General features: G+C 36.5%; 1 protein-coding gene across 3 annotated transcripts; it reads left to right on the top strand.

Moving 5' to 3' along the window:
• Positions 1-6419: 6419 nt before the first annotated feature.
• On the top strand, positions 6420-12990 carry LOC126378538 (uncharacterized). Of its 3 annotated transcripts, none has more exons than XM_050026973.1 (3): positions 6420-6472; positions 9235-9620; positions 10789-12990. In XM_050026973.1, exons 2-3 carry the CDS (start codon positions 9251-9253, stop codon positions 10881-10883), a joined length of 465 nt encoding a protein of 154 aa, XP_049882930.1. In that variant the 5' UTR covers positions 6420-6472; positions 9235-9250; the 3' UTR covers positions 10884-12990. The 3 variants fall into 3 exon arrangements, with proteins under 3 accessions (XP_049882930.1, XP_049882928.1, XP_049882929.1); XM_050026971.1 differs by having other exon boundaries at positions 6439-6580; XM_050026972.1 differs by having other exon boundaries at positions 6441-6584.
• Positions 12991-18688: the final 5698 nt, after the last annotated feature.

Genomic DNA, 18688 nt, shown 5'->3' on the forward strand with positions numbered 1-18688 from the left:
GCCGGGGAAAAGAAGCTGCAAGAAATACCTCGGCACATAATTAATTCAATTAGATTCTTCATTAATGACTTTTCTGTGATCACAATTCTGCCATAATGAAAATCATCGCCTAACTTACTACTTCAATCCTTACTCCAAAAAACATCCCCTATCTGAAATCATAACTCTTATTCCAAAAATGTTGTAATAATCATGCCCTACCTTATATCTCACCCCTTATTCCAAAAGTCACCCCAGTGATAAAACCATCCTTCCTTTTAAACCTTACCCCTTCTACAAGATATCACCCCTTTACCAAATCATCGCCTACCTAACATCTCAAACCTTATTCCAAAAAGCACCCATTTACCAAAATAATCACCTATCTTAAATATCACCCCTTATTCTATAAATCACCATTTTTACCAAAATCAACCCCCATCATAAATCTCAATCCTTCTTGCAAAAATCTTACTTTTACCAAAATCATGCCCTATCTTAAATATAGACATATAATCAAAAATCTCAATCCTTCTTGCAAAAATCTTACTTTTACCAAAATCATCCCCTATCTTAAATTTAGATATAGGTATAATCAAAAATATCATCCCCTAACATAAATCTTTTATGATTTTTATTATAAGGGTGACATTTTTTGGTTCCTTAACCAAGTCGAGATTTAAGGTAGGGGATTATTTCTATAGCAGGAATAACTCTTTTGGTGTATGGGTCACTATTGAAATTGGGGATGATTATTATGATATGGGTGATGTTCTAGAATAAGGGTTGCGATTTAATGTAAGGGGATGATTTTACTAAATGGTAATTTATGGGATAAGAGTGAGATTTAAGATATAATTGTGATTTAGTAAAGGGGTGATAATGGAATTCTAGGTTTGATATAAGGTAGGGGATGATATTAATAATCAGGGTTAATTTTAAAATAAGGTTTGACATTTAAGGTAGGGGATGTTTATTATAAAAGGGGTTTTTATTTTTTGGAATTAAAGTTAACATTTCAGATAGGAGATGCTATTGGTTAAAGAGTGTTTTTTTTAATAATGATTGAGGTGTAGACTAGAGAATAATTTTTATAATCAGGGTTATTCTTGGGAGAATGGGATGAGTTTTAAGCTAGGGGATGATTTTATTACAGGAGTGATTTTTGGAAAAGGGGTGAGGTTTAAGGCAGGGGATGATTATTATAACTGGAGTGACGTTTTTGGAATAAGTGCCGAAATGTAAGATAGGGGATGATTTAGGTAAAAGATATATTTTTGGAATAAAAATAAATAAATAAAATAAAATAAAAAGTCATTTATTTCTGAAAGTACATACTTAACAGTTGTTCGTGGATAGGACTTCCCATTGGAATAATGTTTGAGATTTATAATAGGGGATGATTTTTATATTAACGGATAGGGTTTAAGGCGATGATTTTTATAACAGGGGTGTCTTTTATAGAATAAGAGTCGAAATTTAATATAGGGGATGATTTAGGTAAAAGTTAAGTTTAGTTAGAGCGTTAAGATCACGATCTGGAGGTCGGTGTTCGATTCCCGATTCCCGATGGGGACATTGTCGAAATCACTTTGAGACTGTCCGTTTGGTAAGGACTTTTCAGGCTTGAATCACCTGATAGTCTGAAAAAGTAAGATGATTCCGTGCTTCGGAGGGCACGTTAAGCCGTTGGTCCCGGCTATTAGCCGTAAAATTACCTCCACCAACCCGCATTGGAGCTGCGTGGTGGAGTATGCTCCATACCCCCTCCAGTTGATTGAGGAGAGGCATGTGCCCAGCAGAAGGAAGTATATAGGCCGTTTATGTTAAGTCTTCATGTCTATTCGTAATCCACTCACTTAGCAATCCATAGCAACAAAGCGACATAACTTCTATCAGTCTTAAATCAACAATAAAAACACAAGAATAGATAAAATTAAAATGTAATTTCAATGTAATGAAGGCTATCGGTAATATAGAATAATAAATGAACACTTGTTAATACAAAACTCGTGTGTAGTGCAAGATGTAATCGATAAGCGGGAAATTATAATTTACATTTACACACTAAAGTCACCGACATAGCTCGGAGAATTGCAAAGCTGAAGTGGCAGTGGGCAGGACATTTTTTTTTTTTTTTTTTTTTTGACGTGACTTATTGTAGATTTGCCGCAGATGGCATTAACTACTTGGCCGGACAAATGGGGAGCGCTGAAGGCTCTCACCCGGTACAACGTTTAAGACAACAGGCCTGAGGGTGCCCAGTTGGGCGCGAACCTCGGCTCAGGGCGTCGTCTGAGAGGAAAAATATTTGAAAGAATTAATCGACCCTAGTGGGTCGATAGCGATAAGCGCTGAATGAGGGAAATCGTCGACCACGCCGGCGGGGTCGGTATCGGGGTCCTGAAGTGTTTGGTGTCGCGAGCTGATTGGCTGCCTCTATGGCTAGGGTAATCGGGTCGTCGGGATCGTATATTACGTCCTTCGGACGCCGATACTTTTCAGTACCGTCCCTAAGCGGGATGTATTCGGAAGCCGCAACTACCAGGGGATTTGGGTGGTGCGGAGCAGAATCGAAAAAACGTTTGGAAGCTAATTTGAGCCATTGGGCAATGGTTGGCAGACCTAGGTCAATGTGCAGATTTTCATTGCGAAGGAACCACGGAGCTCCCGTGGCTTTCCGCATGAAACGATTTTGTATTACCTGTAGACGGTGAATTTGAGAGGGGCTCGCGTGAGCGAAAACTACCCCTGCATAGGTCATGATCGGACGGATGCAAGTCGTGTAGATTTTCACCTTATTCCTAAGGGACAATTTACTTCGCTTGTTAAGGAGACAATGAAGACGGCCCATTACAAACGCGGCGCGATCGCGCACTCGTTTGATATGGGCCTTAGTGGGCAGGACACATAGCGAGGAGAACCGATGGCCGATGGGGCGGAAAGGTTCTAGAATGGCGACCACGTGTCAGACGACGCTCAGTGGGTAGGCCCGCTACAAGGTGGACCGACGATCTGGTGAAGGTCGCGGGAAGCCGCTGGATGCGGGCACCGCAGGACCGATCGTCGTGGAGATCCTTGGGGGAGGCCTATGCCCAGCAGTGGGCGTCGTACGGCTGATGATGATGATGACATTTACACACACATTTTGTTTTTAACATCATAGAAGGAAAGCTAGAGGAAAGGAAAATTCCAAGAAGAACTTACATTAAAGAAAAGGTTAACGTCGTGTCTTATAGGGAAGTGCAGGAATTGGCCTTTGATAGACTGGAATGGAAAATGCTACACCGACAAGATCGTGGCTCTTAAATTGATGATGATGACAGTAATAGTTAATTTGTGTTTTGTCTCAAATAGCCGTAAGCTGCTAAGCAGTATTATCCCTCTAGGCGCGCGCGGACTGTGTGGGTCTCGCGTCTTGGTCTCCTGTCTCGCTCATGAACTGTCGCGTATACATTGCCTAACGTCAAGTAACGGTCGCGGTCTCCGGTCGCGGTCTCCGGTCGCGGTCTTCGGTCTCGGTCTCCGGTCGCGGTCGCGGCGCGAACCGCCACCTTTAGAATGAGATTTTTATATGCAGAGTCCGTTGTGTGCTTATACATAGTTCTCCGCTCCCGCTCGCAACTTGCACCGCACCCAAACCGCCAACGTGTCCCCACGTTACTGATAATTTAGTCCAGATAATTCAACACAGCACAACACACTTCCATACAAACATCACACAGAAAATAATTTTAAAAATGGAGGAGGGTAACTTGGAGGGGATGGACCATTTGGAAGAGCTTCTTCAGCAATCTGCTGAACCTGGCCAGATGCCAACCAGGAAGCAGCTGCTAGAGCTACTGGATTCCGCAGATATTACAGATGAGATGAAGGAGAATTTGAAAGCTCTGATGAATATGGGTGCTCCACAGCTCTTCGGAGGGTATGGCCAAGGCACTCTGCTTGGAATCGCGTTCGTGTTAATCATCTTTGCAGTTTTGTGTGAGTTCCCTTTTTTATTTGGTGTAACAGAAGCTCGGTGAGGTGTGGGTACTTAGTTCATCTCGAGATGTAACTGACTACCCCAATTGGGATATAGTCGAGAGTGGTTGTAGATTTGCCATTTACTACTTGGCCGGACAAATGGGGAGCGCTGAGGGCTCTCACCCGGTACAAAAAAAATTAAGACAACACGCCTGAAGGCGCGAACCTCGGCTCAGGGCGTCATCTGAGAGGGTTTATACAAAAAAATGAATCGACTAGTCGTCGACCACGCCGGAGGGGTAACTAGGTACTGCCAAACAGCCGTGTGGTATCCTTGGCTCTCATAAGGTTGCAGGTTAAAATCCAGCATGGGTTAATGATATTTGAATTCACATTCAAATTCAAAAATATCTTTATTCAGTAGGTAACATAAGTAGTTACACTTTGAATCGTCAATTTTTACATAACGAACGTCTCATCCGCCTAAAACTACTGCAGCTGTACCTGTATAGCCGGGGAAAAGAAGCTGCAAGGAAAACCTCGGCACAGGGCCCTAGACGTTATTAAAAAAAATATATATTATTATACAATTGAGTAATTTAGCTGCCTAGTTCTCAGACAGTTAATCTCATGCATTCATATCTTCTAAATAATCACTAACTAACATTTGGACCTTAACTATTAAAAAAAAACCGGTGTGGCAAAGGTACAGGGCAACCGTCTTAAATTCCTATTTACCCCGATCTTCATTGTAGCGTGAAGAATACAAAGATGTAGAGTGAGTGAAATAAATTGATTATCCACGTTATTTTGCTTTGGTTTTTAATGCGATAATGACAGCAAAAATCAAAAATATCTTCATTCAGTAGGTAACATAGTTACACTTTGAATCGACAATTTTTACGTAACGAACGTCTCATCCATCTAAAACTACTGCAGCTTCTCACAACCTGTATAGCCGGGGAAAAGAAGCTGCAAGAAATACCTCGGCGCAGGGCCCTAGACGTTCTTTAATCGGAAAGCAGAATCACTTCTCATATCCACAGCATTATCCTGTTTCTCACAAGGTCCGCTTACCTAACTTGAAGATTTGACAGGTCCGGTTTTTTACAGAAGCGACTGCCTGTCTGACCTTCGAACCCGCGAAGGGAAAACCAGCCCCAGTACAGGTTAGGTGACATACCTCCGAAAATGCATTTCTCGGGAATACCGGTTTCCTCATGCAACATTTAACCTCTCATATGCCGAGATACCAGACACAATAGATTTTACATTGTGTCTGGTCGAGATCCGCGTTCCGGCGTTCGAAAGATTAATGACAATTGGCTCGTCCCATACTACATGGGACTAACACGTTCTATACGTAGTATTATTCCTTATTCTATGCCACTCATCATCATCATCATCAGCCCATTATCGTCCCCACTGCTGGGGCACGGGCCTTCCCTACGGATGGATGGATCCACTAGGGTCGATTAATTATTTCACATATTATCTGCTCAAACGACGCCCTGAGCCGAGGTTCGCGCCCAACTGGGCACCCTCGGCGTCGTGGTTCACGCCGCGACTTGTGCTGAGTGAGGCCCGTTTTTTTTTTCTTTTTTTTTTAATTAAGATGGGTTTGCTCTTGACGTCGTTCTTCCACAAGGAGAAGAAGAGATCGACGTTTATCCCAGGACGTCCACCACCACCTTATGATCATTTCGACTAACATCCGTTTTGCTTTTTTGTAATTGTTTTGTGGAAAAAATAAATTATGTTATTGTCTTGTTTTGTGGCGTCCTTTTATGATAAACTATTTCTATTCTATTCTATACATTTATGTATGAGGTCTCCACGATATGCCTCTGTTCCACAGCTGTCATCCTCTCGCACCCAACTTTCTCTGTCCCTCGAAATAATTTAGGTCAGAAAGTTATCTTTAATTACGTAAGTTATCGATAGCAATAGACACGTCGCTCGTAAAGTGGCAAACAAGATGATATCGGTCGGTAGATTACGTGTTATGATGGACACTGCTATTGCTATCGACTTGGCCAATTGAGTAGATGACTTTATCAATAAAAAAAGCTTATATGCGTTAAGAGGTGGTATGGAGCATTCTCCACCATGCTGCTCCACTACGGGTTGGTGGAGGACTTTGTCATTAGCCGATGTAAAATTGTTAGAAGGTTGTTTTAGATAACTGCCTAAAATGAAACTGGGGATCACGTAGTATTTTTATGATATTTCCCCACCGGGATTCAAACGTCCCGGATCGTGAGCCTAACGCTCAACCACTGGACCACAGAGGCCGCAAAATTATACTTAAATAAATACTTAATTTTGCATATTCCCTATACGTGAAGTTGTATTAAAAACTATTGCGGCTTAACGAAGACATCTGCCCATGACCATAGCGACTAGTATTACTATGTAAACACGTAACCGATACTTGAAAAGTAATGTTGCACTAAGATAATGAAATACCTACAAACCGATAAATTTTATTATTTGTTTATCTAAAGGTGTACACTGTTGACGTGTGGTGAGATTAAATAATAAAATAGGATTGATAAATAATAATTTAATAATACCTAATCATTATTAATAATTGGTGATGTGATAATAGTGTTGTGTACAATAAGTGCCGCCTGTCGGTGATTAAAAAAAAAACAGTGCTAATTCCTGCAAAAACCATCTAATTTTATTTTAAGTTATATCTGTCATTTTCTTATCCGCCGAAAAGCAAAGGGACGGGTAATCGACAAGCGTAAAATTTATGGATCACACGTCAATTTTAGGCAGAAATCTAAAACAACCCTTTAAAAAATTTACATTAGTCAATAACCCGACAGAATTAAGTTGACAGCAAATGTCAAACGGTTTGCATATCAGCGAGATGCCTATTTAATTCGCCCGGGTTATTCAATAATTTTAAAATTAATAGTTGTCAATCGTCCGTCCCTTTCCTTTTCGGCGGATAAGAAAATGACAGATATAACTTAAAATAAAATTAAGAGGTGTCTGCAGGAATCGGGGCCAATGCATTTTCTCGATTTTCAAAATGGCTGTCACACCTTTATTTACTTTTTGGTGCTAATTCCTGGGGAGTTAAAAGGGCCACATCGAATCAATTCATCTAAAAAAGCAATGTTGCAATTTGACATTTGCGCATATAAAAGTAAGTGCGCAATGCAAACAAAATGTCAAATAGCAATATTGCGTTCTTAGCTGAATAGTAACAATGTGGCTTTTTTAGACCCCCTGTACACACCATCTAATTTTATTTTAGCTGAAGGCTTTGTTCGATCACGAGCATTAATATGTATACACTTTGGTACCAAGTCACATTAACTTTTTTGACAAATTGAACTGTAAGTCTCACTAAATGTCAAATATGTTAGTGCGACAGAGTCCTAAAGTGGGTACATTATATTGCTCATTACTGTACAATATCACATAATTAGTTATTGCGAAATGGAAATGAAAATGTTCGAAAAACCAAATAGTTTTAAAAGTTTTGAGTCGATGTCTCCTTCGGGTCCAGAAGTAAGTAATACTATTTATCGGGACTTCAAGGGAAGAAGAAAAAATTATGGAAAGCTCGTCTATTATAGGCAGAAATTTAAAAAACACCCCCAAAATTTTATATTGTATAATAACCCGACAGAATTAAGTTGACAGCACACGTCAAACGGATTGCATATCAACGAGATACCTATTTTATTAGCTCGGGTTATTAATTCATACACTCATACATTTTAAAATTAGCAGTTGTCAATCATCCGTCCCTTTTCTTTTCGGCGTATAAGAAAGTGACAGGTATAACTTAAAACAAAATTAGAAGGTATCTGTAGGAATCGGGGCCAATGTTTACTTAGTTTTAGGCAAGACAAGTGGGTAGTTGTTAAATTAAAAATGAATGATTCACATTATTATTATTAATAGCCCTCAATGTCCCACTGCAGGGCAAAGGCCTCTCTTCCCTTCTTCCACTCCTCCCTGTTCCCAGCTTGTTCGCGCCACCGTTTCGCACAAATAGTTTTTTTTTCTCAAACATGCCTAGTTTGTTTTTTTATGTTCTCACAAGACAGACTAAGGGTGTAGACCATACCACCTTGTCTTCATTAATATATTTTTTCTTATATGTTGATGAATAATAATACTTTTCTAATAGTGCGCGTGTAATTTCGCGGAAACTTGCGCAGACGCCGCCTTTTTATAAACGTGGTTTTTCACGGATGCGGATTCGGAATAGCGTTTGTAAATCGCTCAAAACCTTGTTTATGTCTGTTTAAACAAGGTAGTAAATAACCAGTAAATTTTCGTCGGCACGCTATGTTGGACACAACGCAATCTTTTTTTAATACAGTGTATTTCATAGTTTTTAGATTTTACACATATGCATTATATATTATTTTCTTATATGTTACGTTTATTCAAAATAAAAATGTTCACAACTTATTCATAGGAAAGATATTTAAAGTTAAATCGGGCGTTAGAATAGAACACGGTGCGTGCATCACAAAAAAAGTAGTTTTTGAATTTAATTTATAACCTCAATTTTACTTAACTATAGTGTCAGTTAAAACTTAAATCAAAAATAAAAAGAATATAACATAAATATTTAATGAATATTAATTTTTTCCGATTTTTTTTTTTGATGTACTATAAATTAACCTATAAAATATTTTTTCTACTCCTCTACTTTAATCTGGCATTTAAATAACCAAAAAGTCTAATATAAGTACATACATAATTAAACTCTTTGAAAAAGTGTACGCTCTATGGCCTATAAAAGCATTGTTTACTAAGTGTAACTGTACTATAATGTCGCCAAAAAAGCATTGTTGTTGTTTTTTTTTTTTTTGACCTGGAAACTGGCACCTTTACTTTGTTTGGTGCCATAGATAGACTATAAAAAAAAGTATACATTTGCCGCCATTTTCCCGCGCGTTGGAAAATAATTTTTATAAATAAAATTTTTCTTTGTATAATTTTTGTTTCATTTAAAATTACGTCGTCGTAGAAAAAGTATTGTATGCAACGTTGTATAACTAGGTCAAAAAATGCTCGTGGCGTCTCTTATTGCGATGTTCGCCAAGGCTCACATCGCAACTCACGCCACTCGCATTTTTTGACCCTTCTTATACAACTGTTGCATAAAATACTATTTTGTTACGTTTGTTTAGATTTCGTTAAATAAAGTCTATTTTATAAATCCCATATTATTATTCGGATATTTTCGTTTCCATTTCCAAAAAAAAAAAAAACTTATAACTAAACGTCAAAATTCCCTCCGAAAAGGTAACAAAGTAACAAAATGGCGGACGAAGCGCAAGGGCCTACGATCAACATCGGCGATGCGATAAAAAAATCGATTGCCGAATCGATGAAAAACATCGATCCGGTGGCGATTATGCAAAAAATCGTCGCCAGCACACCCGAAGAGGAGGAATCCGATGAAGTGAGGCAGAAACTGCAAGGAGTCTTGCAGAAATATAACGACATGAACGAAGATGATAGGGAGCAATTTGTTAGTCAAATGAAAGAGATACTCGCTAATCGAATTACTATGAAGATGAAGGATTTCAACCCGAATCTCGATGGTTTGCAAGAGGAGATCGGACAGGCAATTATGTATAGACTGGCGTTGTTAGGCGTTGGGGCGTTACTTCTAGTTATCTTGTTTGGTAATTTTAACTTTTATTTATTTTTATTTTTTTCGTGATCCGTGCTTCAGAAGGCACGTTAAGCCGTTGGTCCCGGTTACTACTTACTGATGTAAGTAAGTAGTCGTTACATGAGCCATATCAGGGGCCTTTGGCGGCTCAATAGTAACCTTGACACCAGGGTTGATGAGGCTGGTATTCCACCTTACAACCCACACGATAAGAAGACTTTTATTTTCTCTGAAATTATACACATTTTTTGCCGTCTCCTTAAACTTGGAAGACAACCGTGTAAATCCAATAAATCAATTTATTTATTGACGTAAAGAAATCCTATCCTGTGATTGGTTGAAACTGACAGTTACTGTAAATTTATTGATATGTGTAGCCAATCATAGGATATCATAGGATTCTATCTGTCAAGATGAAAAGTTACTCTAGTAAATTCAGTTTGTATGATAGGACTTACATAACAAACAGTTCGTCACAAACTCATTTTCTAAATGAGAAAAGGATGATATAAATATTTAAACCCTTTCATTTCCGTCAAATAATAATTATATAATCATTACTGCTAACAAAAGGCAATATAGTGAAGTATGTGTAAAAATGATTTTAAATAAATAGGTCTAAATCTCGACGATTATTTAAAAAAAAAATACTACTGTATGTAATCTATCAATTATAAGCTCCGTGATTACTTTCATTATCTGATAAGTGTACAGATATTTCACATTGAATCTGGATTGTTTTTTAGTTTTTACAATACCTTTGATTTATGAATCAGATTATGAATAGCCTATCATTAATTTTTCGATCAAGTCAATATAAGATCTAGGTTATTATTATTTTTTTCAATTTGATTAACTATACTTACGAAGTAGGTATCTGTAATAGTCTTCTCGCCTGCCCGTTATCAGCTGAGGCGAGGAAACTATATAAATTGGTTGATGTCGCTTTGGGCCGTAGAGAATAATCTTAAATGTTATATTTAATTTAATTTGTATAAGTTAGTATACATATAAATAAATAAATATTTGTGAGCACCTATGAGGGTGACATATTCTATTTAGAAAAAACCCTCCAAATAAAGATAAAAAAATATATGATCTAGTTAAAATAATATATATTGCTACCTAGACAATCGGAGACGAACACTAAAATAAATATTTTTTCTTTTTCGTTCCAGTATTCTTCGGCTACAAACTATACAAGTCTATAAAGGAGAAGGAAGTGAGAAGAGAAGAGAAGAAGAAGGCGAAACAGATGAAGAAGAAGAAGTGATAAATGAAGACAAAAACAGACAATGCCGAGTCACGACTATCTACGTATAAAACTCAACAATTACTCAATAGATAGATTTTCGAAATGGTTCTATATAATACTATATTTTAAAGGAGAAAAATGAAATTTTAATTTAATCATATATAATAATTGAGTAAACTCAGTGAAATATAGCTAATTAGGGACCTTAGCCAAATTGCGAATGATTATGACAATATATAGTCAAATAATTTGATTTGACTAGTTGGAAACTAGTATGGAATTTGTATGAAAAAGCATATTGTGACGTCATAGAAAACGTGATAAAATAACAGATTTATTACTTTTTTCTTGATTAAAATTCATAAATAATCAGATTTAGTAATTAGAATTTAAAAAATTTTCTTGAACCTAGTACACGACCCAATCGACAGTTTGTTCTTTTTACGTAACTTATTGTAGATTTCCGCTAAAGTTTATAATAAACTACTTGGCCGAACAATTGACTATAAAAATGTATGAGATTGACATGTCATTTTATGTCAGTCTCATACATTTTTATAACTGTCACTGTCGATTATCATAATCGTTTGCAACTTGGCTAAGGCCAAGTTAACATACGGCCTACTGCGAAATTGACATTATGAAGACAATTATTGTTCTGACAGCTGTCAAATCAGGCCATATTTAACAGAGTAGAAGGCGAGAAGGAAAACATTAGAGCTTCATAGATATCGTTGCAATTAATTAACGTAATAGTAAGATAATGGTGCTAATTCCTGTAAACACCATCTAATTTTATTTTAGGTTATATCTGTCATTTTCTTATCCGCCGAAAACGAAAGGGACGGGTAATCGACAAGCATAAAATTTATGGAACACACGTCAATTTTAAGCACAAATCTAAAACAACCGTCTAAAAATTCGCCCGGGTTATTCATTTATTTACTCATTCTTCCTAAAATTAAGAGCTGTCAATCATCCGTCCCTTTCCTTTTCGGCGGATAAGAAAATGACAGGTATAACTTAAAGTAAAATTAAGAGATGTCTGCAGGAATCGGGGCCATTGGCTCTGATTCCAGTACACAGCATCTAATTTTAATCGACAGGCATAAAATTTATGGAACGCACGTAAATTTTAGGCAGAAATTTAAAAAATCCTTCCAAAATTTTTAGTTGACAGCACACGTTGAGTTGCATTGCATATAAGCGAGATGCCTATTTTATTCGCCCGGGTTATTCATTCATTTTTAAATTCACAGTTGTCAAGCATCCGTCCCTTTCCTTTTCGGCGGATTAGAAAAAGACAGGTATAACTTAAAATAAAAATAGGTCTCTGCGGAATCTGAGCCATTATTCGAATTATTTTATTCCACAGTTAAATTTAATTTATATTTTTAAATGCATAAATATTCGGCATATAAAATGACTGATTTTGACTCCCATAATGTTAATGATAGGTAATAAATCGTTAATTTATTTCTGGTTTTCTAAGAATTGTGTCAAATTGTATATTAAATAGCTATTGCGTGTCATAGATCATATATGAAAGAAAATATATTTCTCTTTGATGTATATTTATTATCTGAACCTTTCTAAGGTAAAAATTGTACCCAGCCAATACTAGAAGTCCGTTCTCAAATAATGTAGAAAAAATATGTCATAATTATTATAACTGCCTCCCAAATTAAATGAAATTGTAAATAAAAGATGAGCAAATGATTATCCTGTAAATGTTTTGTGAATTTGTGTGCAATAAAGTGTTTTTATTATTATTATGAGCATGTATGGCTTAGTACCTTTGCCTATCCTATGGATGAATTATAAGAACAATTTTAAAATTGCTTCGTAAAATCTGTATCAACCGGTATTTAAAACGGTAAAAAGAAAAAAACAGTTATTGGCGCCAAATTACTTTAGCACAAAAAAGAAAATATGACCTATGACGTGTATATTTTATTAAAATAACATTTTATCCAAACGTTACATTATGTAAGTATGTGCAGAAAGTATCGACAATTTATTTTTGGTCAATTTTATTATATTCGTAACATTCCATGTATAATGATTGTGTGTAGTATTTATGAGTATGTTACATTCTGTTAAAAAAAATATAACTTTTACATGACACTGTTTTTCCTTTCACACTGGATTTTAGAAATAAAAAAAAGAATGAATTATGTCAGCCTCTGTGGTCTAGTGGTTAGAGCGTTGCACTCACGTTCTGGATGTCCGGGTTCGACTCCCGATGAGGACAATGTCGAAATCACTTTATTTATTTATTTATTTATTTATTAGGTTTGCCAACAGACAAAAACACTTTTACATGTAACTTAAGTTAGACTATACTATTTGGTAAGGATATTTCAGTCTTGAATCGCCTAATTGTCGGAAAAAGTAAGATGATTCCGTGCTTCGGAAGGCATGTTAAGCCGTTGGTTCCGGCTGTTAGCAAAAAATATTATTGGCCGAATGGATTTATAACTGCAGAAATTTTGTGTGACACACAGCGCCATCTATAGATTGTCTGCTTAAATATCTCTTAAATCACAGGGGTACTTACACTATATGGCTTTTCGGTTAATTATACATTCACAGATGTCGCTAGTTTCCTTAGCAACTGTCATTGTCCTATATCTCTGTCCTTATCGTCCATATCGAACGAGACAACAGCCAAGTGTGAGACGTGTAGTGTCTAATAGTCCTGTGTTCTTTGTTAACTCCTACAAGATTATGCGTTCCTGGTACATCTTGGAAGAATAATGCGACTATCCTTTTTTGCCTTTAGATTATCCTTCCACCTATGTCGAGAGCTATATGCGTTCCGTTTTAATAGATGGCGTAAGTGTAGCTACACCATTCGGTGATCGAAATTATTATTTTTGTCATGGATAAACTAAGGTAAATGAGCTCTACACCTTTTTGCCACTAAAGGTCTAGAAAACCTACAAACAATAAAAAACATTATAAACCCTTCCTATTTTCTTTAAATGTTCCTTTTATTACTAGAAACTACATATAAGTACAAAAAGTTTTGTAATTATTTATTCATTCATTTATTTATTCATTTATTTGTAACAAAAATACAGAAACTTGTAGATACGCTTTGTATGGGAATGTATATTTTAATCAATAATTGAAAGAAAATACATTATGGTTTGTATTTTGACGGAAACATTTGTGGATTTATGGTTTGTTCTTGTTTTTAGTTCCTTTTTGACGAGGCCTGCGGTGGATTTACGCTATTTTTTTTTTTTTTTTTGCTCAAATCTAGAAATGATATTGAGTTATGATTTTACCTCTTGCGGCACAAATAAAATGCAGCCTCTGAAATAATGGTAAGTAAATGAAAAAAACTAAATTATATACGTTTTACACGCCATCTAGGTAACGGATAGGAACTAAACTACGGTGCCTACACCCTTCTATATTTGCGGACTACCCACAAATCCACAATCATTTTTCTACCTTCCTACTACCATAGAATAAACAATGAATACTACCTAGGTTATTAGGCGCGCACACACTCGCCGCTCCTCCGTGCCGTGCACATGCTTAATGCACTCCTTCCATCAGCACCAGAGTGTGATCTGTTTATGAGTGAGCGGAGGTGTGTGTCGCGAGTTCTGCGAGATGATGAATGATGTGTGAAAATTAAATAAAAAGCTATAATTAGAAAGCGCATCGCATCCCTGATCCATCGGGTGAGGAGCAGCTCCAACAGCCTATTGCAGACTGTCGCGGCAAGGCTGGACGTGGACAGTGCTATTATGCTTATGCAGCACTGGACCCGCGTCCAACTTGCCAAAGACACTAAACTATATAATTATTTAATCGATTAATTAATTGTAATTTTTTTTTACTAACATAGATATAAGACTTTTGTTACTAACAATTACTATGGGAAAACACCCGAAATAAATGATTTTTCTTTTTTTTTTTAAATATATTTTTTTATTGTTTGTTTACACCTAAGGTTCATATGTTCTTATGTGTTTGGGAAACGTAGCCTGGAAAGTCCCTTATTGTAATTTTGTTGAAATTATTTCAGAATAGGATTTTTCGCTACGTGGCTTTCACTGTAACTGTATTAGGCTGCGTTTCCATTGACGCGGAGCTGGGCGGAGAGGATCGCAGATGCGCAGAAATCGACCAATCACCGTGAGGGAGAGAGTGACAGAGCGTCTTCGTTTCTCGCTCTCTCGAACGCTGTGATTGGTCAAATCCGCTCTTCTCCACGTCAGTCGAACAGACCAATCACGGTAACTTAACCTAAACTTAGTCTAAAGTTCTGTGTTCATGAGCAAACTTCGGTTTTAAGAACAGGCAGTAATATAAATGACTTTTTTGTTTAATATTTGAAACGGTCTTTTAGGTGATTACCAACAGTCTTGGATCATGTTTTAGGGGGAACCCTTACGAGCAAGTTGGTAGATAAATGCAAGATTTCTGGCGTAGGTCGACGATTCTGTAAATGGCAAGTAGGTGTAAAAGAAAACTCAAATATCTCCAGAAAGAACGCTTTATCACGATTACGAACTATATATGTCACCGTAAAATTGTAAATAACGTTAGATCATAATATATCGATTTGAATCTCGCGAGATTGTGAACTGTCGAATAATTATGAATCGTATCATATCGCTTACAATTTAACGTATTATTTTTCGGTAGATTATAATTTATCGAAGTGAAACCGTCAAATTGTGATACGAAACGCACCTCGCGTGCTATACCATAGAGTTACAAAACTATTAGAGTGAGCATAATGTTAATTTGGGATTCTCTTAAAATGCATAAATGTTTTTGTCATAATTTTAATTATCATAATCCTTTTTGCATAACCTTTTTTAGCATAATAGTTTTACTTTCCCATAATAACATCTAGGAATACTGGTTTGTTAGGTATAACTTATTTTTGGGATTAATAAATAGATATCCATAATTCTTTTTTAGAATAATAGTGTTTTGTCATAATTTTTACAAGGCATAACAGTAGGTTAGGGTGCGGCGGGGGTGGCCCTTGGGCCACCCCTATGCCGCCAGCATGTTTATCTTACACACGAAAAGTATACTGAATGATACGTTTCAGATTTTTTAATTTTGATACATTTTTTCTTACCATGTGATGTCAGAATTATTGATTACTTTACTAAATAATTAATAAATACGTACTTGATTTCACAATCTTGAAGAGCATTTATTTTATTTGACTGACACCTGTGTTTTATTCCTAACTCTATGGACACAGAACGGTCTACTGTAAGGCCGACCAATCAGGGACAGCCGTCGGACAGTTGACAATTTGACAATTGTAAGATTGTGATTTAACAGTTTTACTTCGATAGATTATAATCTGACGAATAATAATACGTTAAATTGTAAGCAGTATATTACGTTTCACAATTTTTCGACAGTTCACAATCTCGCGAGATAGATTATAATCTAACGTTATTTACAATTTTACGGTGACATATACACAAGTGCACAGCAATCCTTCCGTGGTTTTTTCTAAAAAAATATACTTGAGAGCGAACATACATCTTTGGAAAACGTATAGTACACTTTGATGGTTTTAGAAAGTATATAATTACATAAATGGCCGCCGCACTATTGACTGATAAAGTAATTGCGACGTAAGTATTTTGCATCTTTCTAAAAGCTTTGGAACATATTATAACTTTACAGTCCAAACACGATTTTTCTTTCAAATTGAGCTCTATTAAAAATGTATGGGAGATTAATCAAAATGTTTCATTTTCATCGAAAATTGATTCGAGAGAAAATTCGTGAATGAAACTGCAATAAAGTTTAATTCTCGCTTCAGTGTGAGATTAGATGGCTAGACTTAGCATGAAGCCAGCATACCGCTCGCGATGCGATTTGACCCTGTAGCCGTAGTGTGACGCCAACATACGCGGTGCGATCTGAACTAATAAAAACGATTTATTTGTCGCCAATAATTAAAACACATAATAACGGGTTCTTACCGCGTTTAAATCAGGGATATGAGACTCCCGATATTTCGTCATCCCGTGACCATGGCACTTGAAACAGTGTCGACATATCGGGAGCCTCATATCCCTGATTTAAACGCGATAAGAACCCGTTATTATGTTTTAATTATGATAATAACCGCGTAAACAATGTGTAAAGCCAATAGTCTTGGTTGATTATCGCGCGGTATGCGAGTTCCATGCAACGATTAGGGGAAGGCCGGGCATAGTGGATACCTTAAGGTATTTAAGGTTATAGCAGAAAAGGTTTACAATACAAAAACAAAATAATTATCACAAATCAGTCTTTATTTATTGCTCTTACAAATACGAACATCAGTAACCAAGAATATTTAAACAATAATCAACTGCAGTTAAAATAAAAAAAAGTACGATTGTATTCGCTTTGCCCGGTACCCCGGGTAAAGCGGATACAGTACTTGGGCAAAGTGAATACCCATAATCAGACTCTGAAAATATAGAAATTAACTTTGATAAACTGAAACAAATAACTTTTATTGACCATAAAATTATAAAATTAAGATTGGCAATTGTCACAGGTATACCCTTAAGTGCCATCAAAAGCAGAACAATTTTCGTGACACCATTGTTGAGAAATGTCACATCGAATCCAATTTTTCAATTGGTTTACCGTCTTCTTTTATATATATTTTCCTAATCTTCGGTGAATATAGTTTTTTTATATTTATTCATCATCTGAAACAAGTAAAAGACCTTTTTAGATAATAAGTCATCAGTGGATATGGTATCCACTTTGCCCTACTCACTTTGCCCCACTAGGTAAATTTTGAGGTTAGCACATTTCATGCAAAAACTAATAATTCTGACTTTCTATTAAATATACCATAGAAGCCTACTTTGGTATGCTACTGAATTAAGACATTTCTAAGAATCAAGAACTAGTAATATAGGAGAATTAATCAATGTACTTACCGCGTAAAATCAATCTTTTATTCACGAAAACACAAATCTCCACTCCGCGGACGGGACCCGACGCGGCCTCTCGCTTCGATGTTTGCCGCGTATTAATCCAAGATGGCCCGACGTAACAGTAGTGGTGTGTTGAATTAACATCTAATATTTTAGGAGTAGTGGGGAGTATTCGCTTTGCCCGGGGTATTCACTTTGCCCAGCCTTCCCCTACTTTTTATTACTGATTTACATAAGGAAGTGCGACAACCGAAATTAACAGCTGGAAGGGAAACGGGTAATCCTTTGCCTTGTTTGAATACATGTTTAAAAAGAAAAATAAACTTGGAAAATGGAGGGGCATATTATTTACACTAAGCTATATTAAGTTATTGGTGCTAATTCCTGCAGACGCCATCTAATTTTATTTTTAGTTATATTTGTCATTTTTTTATCCGCCGAAAAGGGACGGGTAATCGTCAAGCATAAAATGTATGGAACACACGTCAATTTAAAGCAAAAATCTAAAACTACAGTCTAAAAATTTTACTTCGGCCAATAACCCGGTAGAGCACGTCAAACGGATTCCATACCAGTGAGATATCTTTTTGATTCGCCCGGGTTATTCATTCATTTACTCATTCTTCCTAAAATTAAGAGCTGTCAATCATGTGTCCCTTTCCTTTTCGGCGGATAAGAAAATGACGGGTATAATTTAAAATAAAATTAGGTGTCTGTAGAAATCGGCGCCAATGTTCATTTATGGCTTATAGTTGTGCTCAGAAATTTAAAAAGATAACGTAAGCAAGCTCACGAATACAATCCCAATTGGGGTAGTCAGAGGTACATCCACCGCAAGATGAACTAAGTACCCACACCTCACCGAGCTTTCTGTTAGAC

Source organism: Pectinophora gossypiella, chromosome 26 (assembly GCF_024362695.1).
Source record: "Pectinophora gossypiella chromosome 26, ilPecGoss1.1, whole genome shotgun sequence".
NCBI classification, from domain to species: Eukaryota; Metazoa; Arthropoda; class Insecta; order Lepidoptera; family Gelechiidae; genus Pectinophora; species Pectinophora gossypiella.

What these genes read in the sequence shown, in the direction of transcription:
- LOC126378538 (XM_050026973.1), top strand. Translation starts at nt 9,251, where the DNA reads ATGGCGGACGAAGCGCAAGGGCCTACGATCAACATCGGCGATGCGATA. An exon ending in ACTTCTAGTTATCTTGTTTG is followed by an intron (nt 9,621 to 10,788) that starts GTAATTTTAACT and finishes TTTTCGTTCCAG; the next exon opens with TATTCTTCGGCTACAAACTA.